The sequence below is a fragment of the Asparagus officinalis genome, chromosome 6, assembly GCF_001876935.1.
Source record: "Asparagus officinalis chromosome 6, Aspof.V1, whole genome shotgun sequence".
Taxonomy (NCBI): domain Eukaryota; kingdom Viridiplantae; phylum Streptophyta; class Magnoliopsida; order Asparagales; family Asparagaceae; genus Asparagus; species Asparagus officinalis.
Window position 1 is genome coordinate 5,728,463 of NC_033799.1, and position 20,537 is coordinate 5,748,999.

At 37.7% G+C, this 20,537-nt stretch overlaps 3 protein-coding genes across 3 annotated transcripts in view; 1 reads left to right on the forward strand and 2 right to left on the reverse strand.

Annotated features, from left to right (window-relative positions):
• The window catches only part of LOC109845663, a 5,004-nt gene extending 4,190 nt beyond the window's left edge, over nucleotides 1-814 (reverse strand). The window contains exon 1 of the mRNA XM_020414934.1: nucleotides 698-814. Coding sequence (XP_020270523.1) covers nucleotides 698-814 — 117 coding nt within the window. The remainder of the gene's footprint in view (nucleotides 1-697) is intronic.
• Nucleotides 3,720-12,213, forward strand: LOC109845101 (AT-rich interactive domain-containing protein 4). Its single transcript, XM_020414303.1, has 15 exons — nucleotides 3,720-4,536; nucleotides 4,627-4,815; nucleotides 5,794-5,847; nucleotides 6,206-6,294; nucleotides 6,371-6,644; nucleotides 6,790-6,846; nucleotides 7,710-7,741; nucleotides 8,051-8,186; nucleotides 8,264-8,437; nucleotides 9,585-10,151; nucleotides 10,326-10,463; nucleotides 10,538-10,636; nucleotides 11,003-11,103; nucleotides 11,206-11,296; nucleotides 11,823-12,213. Exons 1-15 carry the CDS (start codon nucleotides 4,393-4,395, stop codon nucleotides 11,937-11,939), a joined length of 2,262 nt encoding a protein of 753 aa, XP_020269892.1. The 5' UTR covers nucleotides 3,720-4,392; the 3' UTR covers nucleotides 11,940-12,213.
• Nucleotides 14,226-20,237, reverse strand: LOC109845102 (E3 ubiquitin-protein ligase AIP2). The gene is made up of 5 exons (XM_020414304.1): nucleotides 19,951-20,237; nucleotides 19,347-19,560; nucleotides 16,229-16,497; nucleotides 15,137-15,346; nucleotides 14,226-14,563 (listed from the first exon to the last, which is right to left on the reverse strand). The coding sequence occupies exons 1-5, from the start codon at nucleotides 20,095-20,097 to the stop codon at nucleotides 14,414-14,416; spliced, it is 990 nt and encodes a 329-aa protein (XP_020269893.1). The 5' UTR covers nucleotides 20,098-20,237; the 3' UTR covers nucleotides 14,226-14,413.

Genomic DNA, 20,537 nt, shown 5'->3' on the forward strand with positions numbered 1-20,537 from the left:
ATATATATATACATATATATATATATATATATATATATATATATATATATATATGGTAATGTTTTCCTAATGTGACACCTTAGATTCCCACCTAAGGACGCGGCCTAAAATCATATCATTCCTTTTTTTTGCGATCCGCTCTGTTGAACTTGATCTACACGTTCTTAATCCCAAACACATCAACTTTGGGGTGAACCCGTCGTGTTTTGACCCTTCGTTGAGCTGTGCAAAAAGTTCTATTCATTCGAAACTGTTAAAATTGCGGTGAGTGGATGAAGGTTGAAGGGTCAAAACACGACGGGTTCACCCCAAAATTGGTGTGTTTGGGTTTAAGAACGTGTAGATCAAGTTCAACGGAACGGATCACAAAAAAATTAGGGAATGATGTGATTTTAGACCGCGTCCTTAGGTGGGAATCTAAGGTGTCACATTAGGAAAACATTTCCCATATATATGGGTCAAGAAAGAAAAACCTCTATATATATATTTTTTTCTATTTAATTTTCTAGAGATTATGCCTGCAATTTAAAGAGAATCGAGTAGTTATATCTTTATCTTGGAGTCCATAAAAGAATTACGTTTAAAAGTTTACTTCATCTTTTCATCTCCATATATATATATTTTATTTTCGACGCATGCAGTTTCATGTTGGCAGATATATCCCCTTGGCCTTGTGCCTTGGTGAAATATTTTATACCTGACTTTTTTTCTCTCTATTGCCATTTACAGGGTCTATCAAGAAGATTTGAAAGCTTGGGAACATATTAACATTTTCCTTTAATTTATTTGTAACTTCTAGGGAGAACCTCTGCATCTCGTCAACTCGATCGAGAGAGAAACAAAAAAGGACAGGCTGGTCCCCTGCCTTTATTTTTTTGGTCTGTTTTCGTTTGTTTCTGAAGCACCAAAAAAAGCATGTAACACGTTGGTCGGAACAAAAGTGCCAGGCTTTCGTGTGAAGGCCACTGGAGAGACGTCCACCTAATATTTCTCATATCAGCGGCAACAATTTAAGCGGTAATTATACTATACTATTTTTATACTACTAGACACGATAAATTGGGCGCTCCGTAGTAATTCATAATTTCTCTCTACAAGTTACAAAAATACATGTCCTGCTTTTTTACTTGTATTGATACAAGAGTAGTATAATTCGTACGTACAGTTATTACCAATCATTATAAGGTCATTATAAGGTTTGGTCCCTAATTCACCGTGGAGAGATAAAAGCAATGCACACTACACTAGGTCCCCGCAACTTTCGAGATTTTGCAGTAAACCCCCACAAACTTTCAAAATGCACTAATTCTCCGATAACTTTTGGAATTGCAGAAAATCCCCAATAAAATTTACAGATAACCCCACAAATCAGGGGGAAAAAACAATATAAAAAGACATTTCGAAAGTTATGAGAGATTCTGTGTGATTTACCCAGAAGATAATAAGGATTTTCTGCAAAAGTAATTGGGGGTTTGGTACGATTTTAAAGTTGTGACAAAAATCTTTTTTAGAAATTTTGAAGCTAGATCAACATCTCTCTTCATGCTCCTTTTTTTTAAAATTTATTTTTTTGGGTGTAACCAAACACCAATGAGGAAAGATACAATCTCACATAGCTTCTCATACAGTAGATAGAGACCATTACGTTGTTAAGCTTAATGCTTTCTGTGATCTTCTCAATAACAACATGGATTCTTATTTTATCCAAAGTTTTCCTTCAGACAGCATAGAATAAAACTCACCAATTTCATTGCATAATCATTTTTATTTCGTCAATATCACATTAGCGACATGAAGATAAATGACATTTATATGACCAAGTTTCCAAGGCATTCCGACCAATAAACGGCACCTTCATCTTGCCGGTGAAGTTCATTATATATATTATTAGCATTTTGGCAAGGTATTTTGGCACGTGTGATGTGCATGCAAAAAATATTCAGTTATATGATTTGTCTTATATTCTTATTTATTAGTTTGCTGATGATTTATAATTTATACAATTTTACCGTGGAGCTCTACATAGAAAACATATCTTAAACTATTTTTTATCAATTAGATATATACTTAACAAAATTTCGTTGGGTAGTATCTCAACTTTGGATAATATGATCAGAGTAATTGACTAAAAAAATATTGATATTCCGATTAAATTATATGCATATTATCATTTCATGATTCAGAATATTCTAAAAAGAAAAAAAAGAAAAAAGAAAATAAATATTTCTATTCAAAAATTAAAAGAAAGAAAATAAATGTTTCTCCCGAAAGATTATAATCTTAATCATGTGAGTCCAAATCCTATTGTCATGTCATGATTTAGAATCGTCTAGAAATAAGAATGGAAAAAAAAGAAAAGAAAAGAAAATATCTTTTGGAAATTACCATTTACCATTCAAATTATATTATAATAGAAAGGAGGAAAATATTCACAATTCATTAATTTTTTGCTATCCTCACTATGTTGATTATGGCTAAATACCCATATTGGTATTTTATTTCAACCTCATTTGTCAAGAAGGTATTTTAATTAAAAAAATCGGCGTTAAGGTATTTTAATTGAAGAAAATTACCAATTAGGTCTTTTTCCTCGTCGGCGACCACTTATCTGGCGAGAACTCGTCACGTGCGTTGCACGCGGTGGCTTAATCTGTGTTTAAGCTGCTGATGTGGCACTGTTTTCTGACCAACGCGGATCTTAGCTGGGACTCGGGGTGAACTCGGCAACGGCGGGGAGTTCTTTGAGCGGAGCTTGGAGCGACAGCATAGCGCCGGTGGTCTCCGACGGGGAAGAGAGGACGGCGACGACTGACGATGGTAGGAGGTGGTCGGGTCTCAAGTTGAGGGAGAAGGGAAGCTCGGAGTTGGGCTGGTCGGCGGGAACTTGAGCAGCAACAAGTTCGGCGTGGGGAAGCTCGACAAAGAGAGGAAGAGGGAGGGTCTGGGGGATGAAGGCGGGGAGTGGAGGGAAGAGGAGGAGATGGAGGTGTTGAAGTCGGGCTCGCCGTGGACAGAAGGGGGAGGAGAATGGGGTTGCTGTCGTCAGAGCTCGGTGATGGTGAAGGAGGCAGCGGGACAAGGGAGAGTGGCGAGGTGGAGGGGCTGGCCTGAGATGGTCGTGGGGCTGGTCTGCAAGCATGGAAGGGGGATGGGGTGGAGGCGGTGATGGCGGGTGTGGGGCTCGTCGGGGTTGACGACGAGGGAGAGAGGCGCTGGCTGTTGGAGACGAGAAGGAAGGCAACGGCGGTTGGATCTGGAGCTTGGTGACGGAGCTTGGGTGGCTAGAGCAGAGGGGGTCGCCGGAAAAGTGGTCGCCGACGAGGAAAAAGACCTAATTGGTAATTTTATTCAATTAAAATACCTTAACGCCGATTTTTTTAATTAAAATACCTTCTTGGCAAATGGGGTTGAAATAAAATACCAATATGGGTATTTAGCCTGTTGATTATATAGCTTGATAATCAAGATGGAACCCCGTACGATCATTTCCTCTCCGTCCAAGGGAAGTGGGCTTATTAACGGGCCTCACGAGGCACTGGGCCCATACGATATACGCCCACAAGCGTATGCAGCCATAAGCACGTGGCTGGCGCGTGCAGTTCTATCAAAGGGGCACCCGGGACCAGAACCCCACGAACTCAAATTTACCGCAAGAAAAGATCCAATCAAAACCCCATCAAAATCAAAAAAAAATCTGACATGGATCAAAACCTCAAATTAGAGAGAGAGTATAAAACTCCTTTCTTTTCTTTTCTAGAGAGAGAAAGAAATAATTTCATAATTGGGTTTCGTGGATTAACAACAGGCCATGAATCGAATCACCAAAAAAAATCAAAACCAACAAAAACCCAGAAAAGAAGAAAAAAGAAAAATCAAAATCTTAGTCAGTATAAAGTTTTTCCGTTGGATTCTTTTATTTTATTAATTAACACTATTCACAAATCGCAAATCCCAAATCCCAGTCTTATTTTTCCCCAACCCTCTATCGTTTTGGTTCTCTATCTCTATCTTGTTTGGTTCGCGATAAAAATCAAAGGAGAGGATTTAATCCTCCTAAAGCTGTGTTTTTTATTCTTTTTGATTGGTAAAATTAATGCCTCTCTTCGATTAGGGTTTGTTGCCCTCTGCCTCCATCTACCCTTTTGTTTACTTTACTCTTTTGTTCTCTCTGTCGACTTCTCTTCCTCTGAAAAAATCCGTCGATTTCCCATCTGGGTTTTCGATTTTTTGCTCGATTTCTCATACGGGCGTTCGATTTTTGTCGATTTAGAGCGTTTCGAGAGTTGGGTTTTGATTATTTTGATTGAGGGGATTGGAGGTAGTTTTGGGTTGCATTGGTTTGGGGATTTAGGGTTTGTGATTTGCTTGGTTTGAGGTTAGGATATGTGAGATATGTATCATATACAAGGTACCTCGAAGCAGCACTGTAGTTTGCTTGCAGTGTTATGTGGTAACTTTCATGAGAGGCCGAAAGGAGATGATAAGCCCGGATCTTCGTATCCGATACCGGAGTTAGTTTCATCTGGGAGATTAGAGGTTAGTGTGTTCTTATGGTGTTAAAGTTTGATTTTGTTGTTAGTAACTTGGTATATATGTTATGTTGAGTGTTTTTGTTTGTGAATGCAGGTTCAGACGCTTATTAATCCAACATTTGATAAGTTTCGAGAAGCACAGAAGTTGGCGGAGCCAAATATATTGTATTTTCAAGGGGAGAGGCTTGAGAATGAGGATATTGGCTCTCTTGTATGGGGAAGTGAGGATATGTCAGAACCTCAGACACTCAGTTCACTCATCGGGCCTGCATTACCTACCATTGTAAGTTTTTGGTATATGAATTGCTCTTTGCACAGCCATTGATGAGTGTTGGAGATTCCCAATTGGATTCATGCTTAGACATTTCGTAGTAGTAATTTTCTATGTGTTATTACCTTCTTGTAAGATTATGAAACTTGCATATGAGTCGATGCAATCTTCAAGGAATGGTTAAGGTTGAAGCTCATTTTCATTTATCTCTATTATGTAACGTTTAGTTTTAAGTCATTAATTGGGATTCTGCACTTTAGTGCTTATAAATTTCTAGAGAAGAACTTAGCTTTATGGAAGGAAAAAAAAAGAAGATCATTTCCATATGCCCTGCTAGCTATATGCATTCATGTATTTAGGGGTGTCTGGTTGCATGCGAGTGAAAAATTGAAGTGAGAAAGTGACTCGCTTTTTAACACTTTTTAAGTGTTTGTTCACATGCAAGAGATTGTGAAAGTGAAATGCAAAAAGTTTGCCACATGGGATTTAATGCAATTTTGATTTCCCCAAAATAATTGGTGAAGGCATATGAATGTGAAAAAAAAATGGGACTGTTTATAATTAAATAACTAACTATATTTATTAATAAATCCTATTTTGCCACACATCTTCACATTTGCACTTCAACAATAATTTGTTTTCTCAAACAAAGATTGTATTTTACTTGCACACAGACGTGGATGTGAAAATCATTTGCAAAAATGTAACTTTCACACTTTCAATTTGCCAAACACCCCTTTAGGCAGGTTATTCTATTTGTAAGCTCCTACTGGAGAGTTGACATAAAAATTTGCACTGATACACGCATCCTAAGTCCTAACTTTCTGTCCCCATTTGTCCTGGCATCCTTGTACTGTCAGGGATCATGTGCTTGTGAGTGGATATGTGAATGCATGCACAAATGCATATTTCCATTTATAAATCGCTGCATTCCCTTGTTTTTCTTAGCAATCTATTATTGCCATCTGACATGGGAGAACATGATTACAGGTTTATTTGGAGGTTCCTAACAGTGAGAAAATTGCGCAAGCGGTGCATTCTAAGGTGAAAATTTTGCAATTCAACTTCTTTATCCTGTTTTTATTATAGAATGTATCTCTTCGTTATATATCAGATCGGCAGCTTCTTAGTTGTTAGAAGTTAGAACAGATGCTATTCCTTAAGGTGCTTCGATATTTTCAGCTTGTGGAAACATTGACATGTCTCTTTACTTTTTTTTTAACATGCTGTATCTTTCTGCATTTTCACTATTACAGTCAATTACTTTTAACCTTCTTATTCCTTCTTACCTTTTTTTTGCTTGAGATGCCTGAGCTTTTTGGCATTAAATTTCCACTTCACAATGAGTTTCAATGGTTTTCCACAGCTTTTGACAGGAGAATCTTTTGGTTCTTTCTTTCAGGGGGTTCCCTACGTAATATATTGGAAAAGTGCGTTTTCACCCTATGCATCCTCCCACTTCCGCCAAGCTTTATTCTCAGTTGTGCAAAGGTATTATGATTTCATTTCATTTTTCTTTTTCTATGAAATGTATAGTTTTTTTTATGGTGGACTTTTGTGGGAGCAGTTCATGTAGTCATACATGGGATGCTTTTCAACTAGCACATGCTTCTTTTCGGCTGTATTGCGTCCAGAACAATCATGTGTTGCCTGATAACAACCAGAAAGTCAGTGGGAAACTTGGGCCACGTTTACTTGGTGATGCCCCAAAGATTAATATCGCTCCTCAGGAAAGAGACGTGGATGAAGAGGAAGGTCCATCTGAGCCTCTTCCTGCTATAAAGATCTATGACGAGGATGTAGACATGAAGTTTCTTGTTTGTGGAATGCCTTGCGTATTGGTTAGTTAGAATGCTTATACTCAGCTTTGTTTATGTCTATAAGCATCACTAAAGTTCTTTTCTAGGATGCGGGATTGTTGGGTTCATTAGAATAGCTTTGTTTATGTCTACAAACATCACTGAAGTTCTTTTCCTCTTTTTCTAGGATGCAGGATTGTTGGGTTCCCTAGAAGATGGTCTGAATGCCCTTTTGAACATTGAGGTAAGAGCATGAAACCCTATATTTTTTAGAATGTTTGATGTACTACATATAGCTAACCTAGTTGAGAAAGAACTTACCTCTAATAGGGTTGCAAGTCTGGTTGGGCTCAGCCTGAACCCTACGACGCCAACGCGCATATTGGGTAAGGTTAGGTTATAGATTTTAGTAAGTTGGTTTGGGCTTATACCTGCACCTGACTCGACCAAATCAGAAGCAACCTGACCCTAACAAAACCAACCAGAACCAACCCAAATTTGACTAGTTTGAAATGTTTTTTTCATCTCTAGTTTGTCTACAAGTAGAATATTTAGTTATGCTTTGTAGCTATTGTTAGTGATCTTTTTAGATTATATATTTAATTATTTTGTTTTGCTCTTTGATATATGTTACACTTTAGAGATTCTCTATGTACAATCTCTCTTTTTAATTCAATATGACTAACCTTACCCGATTCAACCCAATCTGAACTCAACCTAAGTTGATCCTTTTATAAGTAAGCTTAAGTATCCAATTTCCTAATTTGTGATCTTAACTCTTCAAAGTAACATCTTTGATTAGTATACCTGCATGATGAAACTGGTTGTTGACTGATGTTCTTAGTAAATATGACCCGGTTGCAGCTGTCTCATCATGATGGGTGTGAACAATGGCATCAACTTGAATAAATTTTTTTAAGAAAATTGAGTATAGTTTTGCGTTAAATTGATATTGCTAGACACTGTCTCCATGTGAAGTCAATATTCTGATATTGTGATGTCACTTTTGTCTGAATATTCTTTTAAATTGCTAAACGTAGATATGCCATATTGCCCTTATTTTTTTAGTATTGCTTAACTATTTTTCTTTCTTCATTTTGTATGCAGATTCGTGGGAGTAGACTTCAGAACAGAGTCAGGTAGATTTCATGAAAGTTGCTATTTTACTTTTTCCGTTAAACTTTTGCATTTTGAATGTATAGAATCATGATCTATGCAAGCTCAATAAGGAGTTTTAGGTTTAAGTAAATTAACAGGATACATAAGAAAACTTAAGCCTAACAACCGGTAGTCTGCTAAGCCAATGTATAATAGTATTAACATCTAAAAGAACAAATAAAATAGTTTACATGGTTTATTTTCTCTTTTGGGTTTCTTTATCATATCTTCCATGATTTGACTTTATGATAACATTACCTAACGATGATGTTGGCAAAATCCTTTGGCAGTGCCACACCGCCACCTCTTCAAGCGGGAACGTTTACTCGTGGGGTTGTGACAATGCGGTGTGACCTAACAACATGCAGCTCTGCTCATATCTCACTTTTAGTTTCCGGCAGTGCACAAACTTGCTTTGATGATCAGGTATAAGCTTCCGTTCAAGTTACTTTCTAAATGAGACATTTTCCATGATTTTCATGTCATACCCTGTTAAAATGCAGCTTCTTGAATCTCATATTAAGAATGAACTTATAGAGAAGAACCAGCTTGTGCATGCTATGCCAAGTTCTGAGGAAAGCAAGTCATCCTTGCCAGATTCTTTGAGTTTTGCTGCTATAGCTTGTGGGGCATCTGTATTCGAAGTATCCATGAAAGTTCCTGCGTGGGCTGCCCAGGTTGTACTTTTGTATCCTCATTTAGCATCCACTTGTCAACTGAACCCTTTGTTCAATCTATTGTATATCTTATATTTTCTTAAAGTGAATTTGTTTGGGAAACAACTTTCTGTTTGTTTCATTTTTTGGCTAAACCTAGACAGGTATGGTAGTACAATGTATTGGTTGTGGTTTAGCCATGTTCTCTCTGGTATTCACTCAGGAAAGAGTATAACTTGTACTTGACATAATTTTTTGTTAGCGGTTAATACATAAGTTGGGAATGATGGATTCGAGGTGGCGGCTCATTTTGTAAATGAGCTACCAAGAGATAGAGTAGTGAAGTCCACACCTTTTGTTGTGACTAGCAAGGTGGCCTCATCACATGACTATCTCTTGGTAGCTCATTTTGTGAAATGAGCCGCAACCTCATAACCATTATTTCCATATAAGTTTTTATTACTCTCCGTTCATGGATAAAATTGTTTCAGTGAACAGTAGAGCTCGTAGGATCCCAGTTGTCTCTGTTGAGTTAAATTGCACTTTTGCATATTTAGTACATCACTACTTTTGTTGACCTGCTTTCAGTGGAAGTGTAAAGACTAAAGGGGAAAAAATAGCACTTGATTTTAGGTTATAGTAGGCTCTTCTGTAAGCTAATCAAGAATACGTTATGGTGTGTTTGAATGCACAGAAGTCAACAAAATGTGTAACTTTTGTGTATCTTGAAATAAGTAATTTAGGATACATTGTAGGCAAGTGTTTGGCTAGATCAAAAAAATATGGAAATCACCTAGAATCATGATACTGATTATTTCTTCTAAATAATAATTTCAAATTTCGTGATTCTGTCTTCTGTATGCATGGTTTTGCTTTCTACTTTGACGTTATAACTTTTTAAAATTAATACCAACTGATATTGAATATTCCTCAAGACAAGACTTCCAAACTGTGAACCTGAAAAGTCTGATTTTAGTTACAACTAAAACATCCAAAGACATCCTAGCGTCTGCAGAGATGTAACCCGAATATTTAGATTAGTAGTCATGATAATTGTCCCTTTATGGCTTCACGATGTGCATTTTGCTGCTTAATGTTGTTTCGCTTTTCGCTTGCTTGCTTTCAGTTTGGCATAATCATTTACACATTTTGTGATTTGTAACTATAGGTTCTGAAGCACCTGGCTCCTGAACTTTCATATCGTAGCTTGGTTGCTCTTGGCATTGCAAGTATTCAAGGCAAACCGGTTGCTGCTTTTGACAGAGAAGATGCTGATCGTCTTCTTTTCTTCTGCACATTAAATGGCAAGAACTTGCTTGTGGATGATAGGATCCGCTTCCGACCACCAAGATGGTCTGCCTATCTTATTAGTGACAGGAGAAAACCCGGTGAAAATGGTGGAATTTTGGACGATAAAGAAATTAAACTGATAGAAGGGATCCATATACGTCCATCAACTGCTAGAAAAAGAATAAATCCTGCTCTGCTGAAGCCTGTACCTCACACTCGACATCACAAAATGATGCCTTTTATACCTGAAACAAATGTGTATGATGGAAGTCAAGCGAAACCCCCGTTGCCAGTAATTCCTGTGAAGCATAATGTTTTACCTCCGCCACCTACTCATAGAAAATCTATGTCAAGTGCTTTACATACACAACAGATGATACCTTTGAATCCATTGCCAATGAAAAAGCATGGATGCAATCGTGCTCCTATTCAAGTTTGTCCGGAAGTAAGTTTATTCCTTACAATATATCTTCATGGCATTATTGTTCTCAGCAAAGTCGACATCTCTTAATTAATCTATAACTTGATAATTTACGATTTCACGAATTAGTCATATATTTAGAAATTTTAAGACTTCATACTTGGACTAACTTCTCTTTTTTGGGCTTTTTGTTTATAGGAAGAATTTTTGAAGGATGTAATGCAGTTTCTGATCCATAGGGGTCATAGCCGTCTTGTCCCTCAGGGAGGAATGTCAGAGTTTCCAGATGCCATACTCAATGCTAAGCGTCTAGATCTATACAATTTATATAGAGAGGTTAGCCTTTTTGTTTTTTACATGTATTTTAAAAATTTTGAAATCACTTTAACGCCCTTTGTTTCCTTTTCCAGGTGGTGTCAAGAGGAGGGTTCTATGTTGGGAATGGTATAAACTGGAAAGGGCAGGTCTTCTCAAAGATGCGTAACCATACAATGACCAACAGGATGACTGTATGACTAAGTTCCTCTTTTTCTTCATCACTTGTATATCAATTGTAGCTGCATCCATTGAAGTTTTCTCCTTTTCTTTTTCTTCCTCTTTTCATTTATTTTTGACTTGAAATGTAATTGCAGTTTTAGGAAAAGATGCACCCTTAAATTTTATTAAAATCTATAATTGGGTCTTATGAAATCATGTTTGATGGGAATTTATATGGGTAACACCTCATACTGTTGCATGAAGACTTGGAATTTTATGTTCCTAAACTTGATAATATATGCTGATGGATAAGGAAGTTGCATTGTCATCGCATCATTAGCATCATACATTTGAATCTTTAGCACCGATTTCCTTATTCTGTATTTATATATTTTCAGGGTGTTGGGAATACATTGAAAAGGCATTATGAGACATACCTGTTGGAGTATGAATTGGCACATGATGATGTGGATGGAGAATGTTGCTTGCTATGTCACAGGTCTTTAGGCATTAACCTTCATTATCATTTACTATAACTTTTTTCCCCTTCTGAATCAAAATTCAACCGTTAACAATTCTTGTATTTTGAGTCTCCTTTCAGTAGCGCACCTGGTGATTGGGTGAATTGTGGGTTATGTGGAGAGTGGGCTCATTTTGGCTGTGATAGACGGCAAGGCCTCGGTACTTTCAAGGTTTGCAAATCTTTGATTCACTTTTAATTCATTTTTACTATCTAGTATCATTTATTGTGTGGTTATCTCTTCGGCATACATGTTCTGATATCAATCTCTTTAAAGCTAGAACATGGCAATCTCTCTTTTAAATCACTAACCATGCTCATATGCTGTCTTCTATTTTTTACATTTGCATGTAGACATCTATATCTGTATTCTGATCCTATTGGATATAGATATTTAGTATCAGTATCCTATCAAATACAGATGTGTAGATATATTCACAAATACCCATCTCTCTTTGCCTCCCTACTAGTAGTTGATCTTTCTTACGTACATATGTATCCCTTTTTATTTTTGGTAGAATACAAATAAGGACAGAAATATGTAACTATAATATTCATGATCCATATACAGATGTGGATCCACATATATCCATGCACTTGCGTTCCTATTAGTAACCAGTCTTTCCTTATGCCTGGCTAGTAGTGCATAATCTTATCAAGCTGGATTTTTTCATCTCATCATTGCGATGTGACTATAGGATTATGCAAAGACCGATGGATTGGAATACATATGCCCGCATTGTAGCCTGACAAACTACAAGAAGAAATCTCAGAAGATTAATGGGATTGGGAGTGCATCCTCGCGGCATGTGTAATTTTTTGTTTTATTTTTCTGTCTTTTTTCTTGTTTTCTATGAGAGAATAGCCCCACTTGTATACGGGGTTATTTTGTATTATTATTGTTGTTATTATCCGTCGTCGTTCTGTCCATTCCTAGCTTTGGCCGAGATGTTATACATAGCAAGTTAGTAACTATAGAGAGAGAGAGAAAAGAAAGGAAGTTTCCTTATATTTTTGTTGTGAACGCTTTTGATCTCTTCTTTTAATGGCTCCTGAGTTTTAATGTGAAATGTTGCGAAGTTTAGAGAATTGGTTCTTGCTTGCTGTAAATTTTTTGACAACGTTTCTTCATTTATTTATGACAAGAACCATGCTCTTATTTATATTCTTAGGTTAGAAATACCTAAATTTGAGAATTTATTTTTTACAAGTTTAAGTTGGTAAAAAAATTCCCCTTGTAATTCACGTGGATGATTTTTGCTGGGTCAAAATATTGTAGCAAGAAGTTGCGACGAACATGTAGATGCCGTGAATGCAAATGAAATACATTACAATCTTTAAGGTAGTTGTGTTAGCTGTAGCCATTTTCTTCGTACAATTGTTCTTCTTCTTCTTCTTTTTTTTTTTTTGCACTTGTTGCAAAAAGGGAAACCGTTATTTGCAAAAAAGATTTGCAAACATTGTGTTTAGCACTACAGTAATAATGAAGAGAATAACATAGAGACAAAAGGAATATAAAAGAAGAAGAGTGTAGTCAAAGGAGAATCTTTATCCGATGTGGCATATGTTCCCTTGGGTGGTGCTACATGGACCCAAAAACATGGGACCTTACATGGGACATGTGAGGTGTCGGCTCCATGTCCCATGATGCACTGTTCATGACATAGAGACAAAAGGAATATAAAAGAAGAAGAGTGTAGTCAAAGGAGAATCTTTATCCGATGTGGCATATGTTCCCTTGGGTGGTGTTACATGGACCCAAAAACATGGGACCCTACATGGGACAGGTGAGGTGTCGGCTCCATGTCCCATGATGCACTGTTCATGACATAGAGACAAAAGGAATATAAAAGAAGAAGAGTGTAGTCAAAGGAGAATCTTTATCCGATGTGGCATATGTTCCCTTGGGTGGTGCTACATTGACCCAAAAAACATGGGACCCTACATGGGACAGGTGAGGTGTCGGCTCCATGTCCCATGATGCACTGTTCATGACATAGAGACAAAAGGAATATAAAAGAAGAAGAGTGTAGTCAAAGGAGAATCTTTATCCGATGTGGCATATGTTCCCTTGGGTGGTGCTACATTGACCCAAAAAACATGGGACCCTACATGGGACAGGTGAGGTGTCGGCTCCATGTCCCATGATGCACTGAACCTAAAAACATGGGATCTTACATGGGACAGGTGAGGTGTCGGCTCCATGTCCCATGATGCACTGTTCATGAACAGTGCATCATGGGATCCATGTCCCATGATGCACTGTTCATGAACAGTGCATCATGGGACATGGAGCCGACACCTCACATGTCCCATGTAGGGTCTCATGTTTTTAGGTTCCTAAGTCATTTTTCATGTTCCCTTTATTCTTTTAATTATGTTAGTTCAGATAAAATCCTAGCTTTCTTGGGTACCTCAATGTAATTTAATATGCTTGTATAGTTGTATGTGCATCACATGTGCTAAAATACTAGTAAAAACCTAAAAGAAGTCAAAACTGAGGATTGTAATCCGGACGCAAGTGCTAAAATGGCTCATGTGCTCATTCCGAGGCATTGTTTGGTTCTAAGGACAAGGTTTTGAAATTCTATTTAAATCAGAATTCAATTCGTAAGTTTCACTTTTCTGGTTCTCACGGCAAATTTGAGCATGTATGGGTACGTTAGCGAGAGTGAGGAAATTTGTGACAAAAATATTCAAAGTGAATATCTACTCATCAACTTCAACTGAGTGTTTCATCCATTTGGCTTGAAATTCACACAGGATTTATGACAAAATTTTCACTTTCCACAGAAACACTTCTCATTTCGCAGGAATTTTATTTGAGAAGTTTTGAGTGCCGCATTATCATCTTCATATTTTTCAACGATGCAACCAAAACATGAAAAAAGTTGAAGAAGTCGAAGATCACGCAATTTTGTAACTTTTCAACTTTTTCCTTCCAACTACATGCAACCATCCAAGGGCTAGTTTTCGGAGAAAGGAGTTCTGCCAAGAAATTTTGCTGCGATAAACCATAGTTTTCATCAATTTCTATCCCAACACATTTCTATGGTTTTCTATGAAAACCTCTGAAACAAACAGCCCCCGAAAGAAGTATCTTCTGTCATTTGCTTACATAGCTCTTTCATATGAATTTAATTACTCAATGTGATATAACAGTAATCAATACGATGGACAGAAGGAAAGTTCTCATGTGCCCGTTGTTTATACAATTTAAATGCTATCATAATATAAAGTAGCAAACTCCAGTATACGGAATAAATTACATCACTGAGAAGGAAAAATGTCAAACATACATGAATTCACCTCCACGCAGAGCATTAGCCGCACCTTTCCTCTCCTCCTCTGCCTCCTTTTCTCTCTCCTTCCAGCTTTCGTACGCATGATCATCAGTCCTCAACTCATGCCTACAAATGGGACATGAGTTGTTCTCGTCCTGCAGAAAAATGAAAGGAAAGATGGTGAAATCCTGTTATCAGCAGCCATTAGACACCTTACATAAAAGCATACTATTAGAGTCCTCTATGGAATATCTTAGGCTTCTTTGCATCTCTGCTTTGGACTCAATACTCTTGTAATTTGATTGTTGCAGATAGGCCCCCTTTTTTTCCCCGACTCTTTCACTATGTGCAATATTTTGGCAGATATTGCCCACGGGTGAAATTGGTGACTCTATCCAAACATACGAGTAAGAAAAATTTAACTCAGGGGTATATCTGCAATGATGAAACATCATGGGCAGTATGTTCAAAACAGCGATGCTACAAGGGGTCTCTATGTGCAATTAACCCAAAATCATATAGGAAGGAATAGGTCATTGACACTTGTCCTACTTAGAAATCCAACAAAAAATTTAAACTCGATGATTGGTAACCACCAACATTAATATTTGTGCTGGGGGGATACATATCAATATCTCTTTTCTCCCCTATAAATTTTATATAGAAGACCACCAATGATTTTTTTCACAAAATTTTCAATACAGGTGAAAGGGGTAATGGATTATTACCAGCCAGGGCTTCAGGCAAGGAGGATGGAAGAGATGTTTGCAGGGTAACTCCTGCATTTTATCACCAACGACCAAGTTCTCTCTGCAGACAGCACACTCTGTCTCACTCCCCAACCTAGCAATCACTTCCTCGGTGACATTGACAACAGGGAGATTTTTTACAACTTCTTTCGACGCTGGAGGTGGTCTCTGTGGCCCAGCACCAATTTCCTGAAAATGTACAAATGCAAGGATATAAGTTATTTCCACGTGAAAATAAATCAAGACATACGCATGAAAGCATTATATATTGACAAAATTAAGGTGGATCACCTAAAAAACATCTTAAACAACTTAAAAATCATTTGATATTTTGGCCAAGGAAACAAGTGACCACAGTACCCACCAATATAATACCACCCATAACTTATATAAGTCAAACGTTTAGGACATTTGATATTTTATCCATATGGATCTCAAGATATGAAATTATATAGTGAAAAATACATATTGACGATTAGGAAGATCCATCATACAGCAGAATGACAATGTACAACATATAAACCTTCATGTTTGCAGCATAACCTCACCGTCTACAAGGTGATTGTGTAAGTTTGACCTAATAAAAAACAAGGTCCATATTTGCAGGTATACAATAAGTATATATGTATATGCATGTGTATGTGCAGTGCACATGCATGTGCATGTATATGTGTATGTGCATATATATATGTATATGTACATGTATGTGTGTGTGTGAGTGTCTGTGTGTGGATACCTGCATTAATGAGTGTTACACTTTAAAAAGGTCCAGCTATGCTTTACACTTAATTAAAAGTCCAGCTGCACTTTACATTAGCTAATAAGCAGTCTGCACATTTATCTTCTATTTAACGGGAGTGACTCACGCTTTAGAATCATTAAAGAATTTGGAACACACTATTAAAGCACATGTTCGTGCAGATATTAATGATATTCATGAAATAGTCACATGCGCTGGTAACAATTGCAGGAACGTGGAAGCTTTTAGCTATCTGATAAATCAGCTCATGATCACGCGGAACAACGAAAGGCTATATTGCTATACTGCAGCAATGAAATAACAAGGTATACCTGCAATGAGGCTTCAATGACACTGTCAAGGTCCAGAAAGTCACCAACTTGAACATTGTTTAATAATTCACGAACAGATTCAGGAAGCTCAGCTATCCTTGCAGTTTCTGTCCCACTTCCATTTTCGTCCTGAACTCGAGAAGATTCTGATACAGAAGCCATATCTTGTGCAACAGCAAGTGTAGTAAGCATATTTTGTGCCACAAGCCATGCAGGTGGTGCAGGCTCAGGCTGCACGGTCAAATGCCCTTCGAATAGATATCTTGAATCTGATAGATCAGCCAATAGTTTAAAATTTTCAGTACACAATACATACCAAGAAAGTTAGAAGATTTTGTTAACCTGCCAAGAAGAGTTTTGCAAACCAGTGTCAACTAACAACAACAACAACAGCAGCACCAAAGTCTTTATTCCAGGCTTTATAGTCTGAATACATGAGTCCTATTCTTTCAAGCAGCTTTATTATGTTAACCACTAACATATCCATCATTAAGCTAACCAAATTCTCTACCATTTTACCTTAATAGGAGAAAGGGAGGAGATGGTGCAAAATGAGTGGAGAAAAAAAATACATGTAGAATACCCATATTTGCCTGGTTTCACTTAGCAAATGTGGTATTATCTGACTATCTACGTTAGGTCTAAAAATGATCAGATCGAAGCAAATCTAGAAATGAATTAAACGATCCTAAAAGACTAAAAAATTGAGACAAAATGCTCCAGCGTTCATTTTAACTCTCTTGCATTAAACAACACAGTTCTATCATTTGTCATGGCATCAAGTGTTTTACAGGATGAACTTATGAATCCAACTAACTTCTACATTCATAGCATGTTCTAATGTTGACAACAAAGTTGAAAATGTTGTCTATTGACATATGTATGTGTGTATCTTCAGACAGTTTCCAAAAACTTTGATCTGAATCAGACTATTGCCTGAATATGAAGTGTAACATGTCAGTAACCGATAATTTAAATGATATATAATGGTTCGCCACACCCGCCAAGGTATGAATATAGAATTGATATCGGGTTAGATAATGTACACTCTGCATCCCTACAAAAAGCATGAACATTGGGACAATGGTGACCTGAAGGACACAGGTTTAATCTTAGAAACATACACTGCCTAGTGAGTTTACTTATTCTTTACACCACACCAATTAACATGGGGGTGCTGCAAGCCTTCATCTGGGTTCACTGTAGGCTGTCTAAAAATCATAATAGATAGCTTATCCTCCATCAAACACCGATGATGGAAGTTACAATCTGACGACTTCCAGAAGGCTACAATTTGAAGACTTTCACGTAGATCGCTGAAGGTTACAATCTGACGACCTTCACGACAACCGATGAGAGCTCTAGTTCAACAGCATTCACAATCAACATCGGGAGTTACAATCTGACGACTCTCATATTCTCAAGGAGCCAAGACGAAGATTACAAGACAATGATCTTTGCAACGCTATGACAAAAGAGATTACTTGATGATAATCTCTTCAAGACAAGACGCGGAGGTCCTCCCCGTGTGTCAACAGTAAAACGCGAGGGTCGAACCCGCGTATCAACACCAAAACACGGAGGTCCTCCCCGTGTGTCAACAGTAAAACGCCAGGGTCGAACCCGTGTTACAACATCAAAACTCCAGGGTCGAACTCGCGTTACAACATCAAAACGCCATGGTCGAACCCGCGTTACAACATCAAAACGCGAGGGTCGAACCCACGTTACAACATCAAAACGCCAGGGTCAAACCTGCGTTATAATATCAAAACGCTGGAGTCGGACCAGCGTTACAACAACCAAAACGTGAGCGACCCTCGCGTTCTGGATGTTCAGTCAACACCCAACCTCGCGTCTCAATCCTAAGACGCGAGGTTAGGATCCTGAACGCCAACGTGGGCGTTTGACTCATTCAAATATGAGTCGAACGGTTTCAGAACCGTTTTTCCCCACGATCTGAGAAAATCACGCCCACTTAGGAGCGGATTTAGAGGGCAGTTACACCCCCTTAATCCCCTATAAAAGCGAGTAAACTCAACTGAGTTAAAGGTTCGATTTTTTCTTGGCTTGAATCGACCATTGAAGGCTGGCATTTTTCGGATCTGAGAGTTGGCAGCAAGGTTGGAATTTCTGGGCTCAGATTGACCACTGAAGGCTGGTATTTTTTCGGATCTGGGACTTGGCAGCAGAAGAGATCGACATTCATCTTTTGGGATCAGTCCTGAGAGCCTTCGGCCTTGGCTTGAAAACCGATTCTCGGTTCAATTTAACTCCTTTTCAAGAGTTTCCAACTCGTGCAGAGTTATCAACTCATCCAGAGTTCTAAAACTTGCCACGCAAGTTCTCCACAACGTCAAATCGTGAGGAGGAGACATCGTTCCAGTGAATCAAGACGTCGGATCGTCAACGGAGAGCAAACTCGACGCGAGCATTCGAGGGAGGCACTCCATCGCCACCGTGAAGAACCCAGTTTTAAACAAAGGGGAGAATCAAATTCATTCTCCTCTCTTTTGTAATCAAATTGTAACCGAGATCGAAGAAATACAAGTCAATTTTCTTTTATTCTCTTTATTGCAATTTTTTCAACATACATTCACTAGGAGCATTCTACCTATTTGCTGTCCATATGCACCCTTCTCTTGACCCTCTTATCTTTGTTTATTATGATTATATAAGAATCCACTGCTATTCATGCTCTAGACACTCTGAAAGCTGAGAGATATATGCCAATAAAAAGTTTGGATATCTATAATTATAATGCATAAGCCTATGGGCTACTATTCACTAAGTAATATACAGGAAACCAGGAATTTTCAAACTTCACATCATTTTGTATACTGTAAGCAGTCAACTCTTTTCATATCTTCTATTCTAATGAATTAGTCTACCGTCAAGCAGCTTATATTTTTTCTAATTAGTTTTTATCTACACATGCGCATATCACTGTAGACACCATGCTCTAAAAGACTGAGGAAATAACTTGGAGGAAATTCAACATCAATAATTCTTTATGGATTTCTAAAGCACTAACACTGTTAAAACTAGAATTGGAAAGATTGATCGGAGAAAATAACTCATGCAGCTATATAGAAATCAATCTGCATGAAAAATGTACCCGGTTGCCTTATGTTTGATGCTGGAGGTTCACTCTCCATATCATTCAAATGTTCGCGAGCCCTCGCAATGCATTTCTTCAGGTGTTCCTTCTCCGAGCGATCAGAGGTCAAGCCTTCTGCTTGTTCAAAGAGCCTTAAACCTGCAAGCCAGAACCCCGGTGCTGTATACCTAGTCTGAAGAACAGTTGCAACACGAGAAACCGCAGCATATATCTGCAAAGGGAAATAGTGCAAGCCAGTTTTTGACATATTATGTAACAATAACTCCTTTGAATGTCAAAATACAACAAACTATTCTTCAAGAGTTATTCTAGAATTGTGCAGCTAACTCTAGAAAAAAATAGTACATACTCTGTGTATTGAACTAATGTTGCACAAAATGTTTTGAATCTATATTCTAAATACCTCTGATATGATAATATTATGACTTTTGTGTTTAAAAAACACAACTATTTCTAAACCTAAACAACAGTTTAGGGGTAAGCGCGTAATTACAACAGAGGCAATCAATTTCAACTGTATTAAAAAAACAATAATCATACGAAATTATGCAAAAGTTCGATACATTAGAGAATCTAATGCAATTAAAAATTGAAAATTTACCGATTTGCGAAGGGACGGAGATGACGAAGCGTAATGATCTCGAAGGAGAGACCGGATCGAAGAGACCGCCTCCTCGAAGGATTGCTTCTTTCCTAGCTTCTTCTGCAGCGATTGGAGCTCCTCGATTAGGGAATTCTCGGATGCCATGTTTCAATCAAATTGAATTGAAATGGATTGAGATTTCTTTTGCCCCACTTAAACCTAACCCTAGATTTTAAAGGGGATTTTTCTCCCCCCTCAAAATTTTACGTTGCGGCTTTCTTGAGGGAGGGGGCAAGAGCGCGTTATTTGGGAACGTGCCACGTAGTTTTGTAGCTAAATAGGGTCCGACTAGACAATGAGTTAGATATTTCTTTTTCTTTTTCTTTTTTCCCCTTTTTTCCTTTTCTTAATAATCAGGACAGCTAGATACTTCTACTTAATAATATTCCTAAAAGGAGAATTTTTAAAAATAGGTCAAATTTAATAAATATTTAGTAAAATCGACAATTTTGCTAAATATTTAGCAAAACCGTCTTAAATAACTCTAGAAAAACTCACGGGACTAGTAGTCTCATGAGTTTTTTTTGCATATAAACAAACACTCT

Excerpts from the sequence above, each read along its gene's own strand:
- LOC109845101 (XM_020414303.1), top strand. The coding sequence starts at position 4,393 with ATGTATCATATACAAGGTACCTCGAAGCAGCACTGTAGTTTGCTTGCA. Across the intron at positions 6,645-6,789 it reads GTGGAATGCCTTGCGTATTG|GATGCAGGATTGTTGGGTTC; the intron begins GTTAGTTAGAAT and ends CTCTTTTTCTAG. Across the intron at positions 11,104-11,205 it reads TGTTGCTTGCTATGTCACAG|TAGCGCACCTGGTGATTGGG; the intron begins GTCTTTAGGCAT and ends GTCTCCTTTCAG.
- LOC109845102 (XM_020414304.1), bottom strand. The coding sequence starts at position 20,097 with ATGGCATCCGAGAATTCCCTAATCGAGGAGCTCCAATCGCTGCAGAAG. Across the intron at positions 15,347-16,228 it reads TCATTGAAGCCTCATTGCAG|GAAATTGGTGCTGGGCCACA; the intron begins GTATACCTTGTT and ends GTACATTTTCAG. Across the intron at positions 14,564-15,136 it reads CTTGCCTGAAGCCCTGGCTG|GACGAGAACAACTCATGTCC; the intron begins GTAATAATCCAT and ends ATTTTTCTGCAG.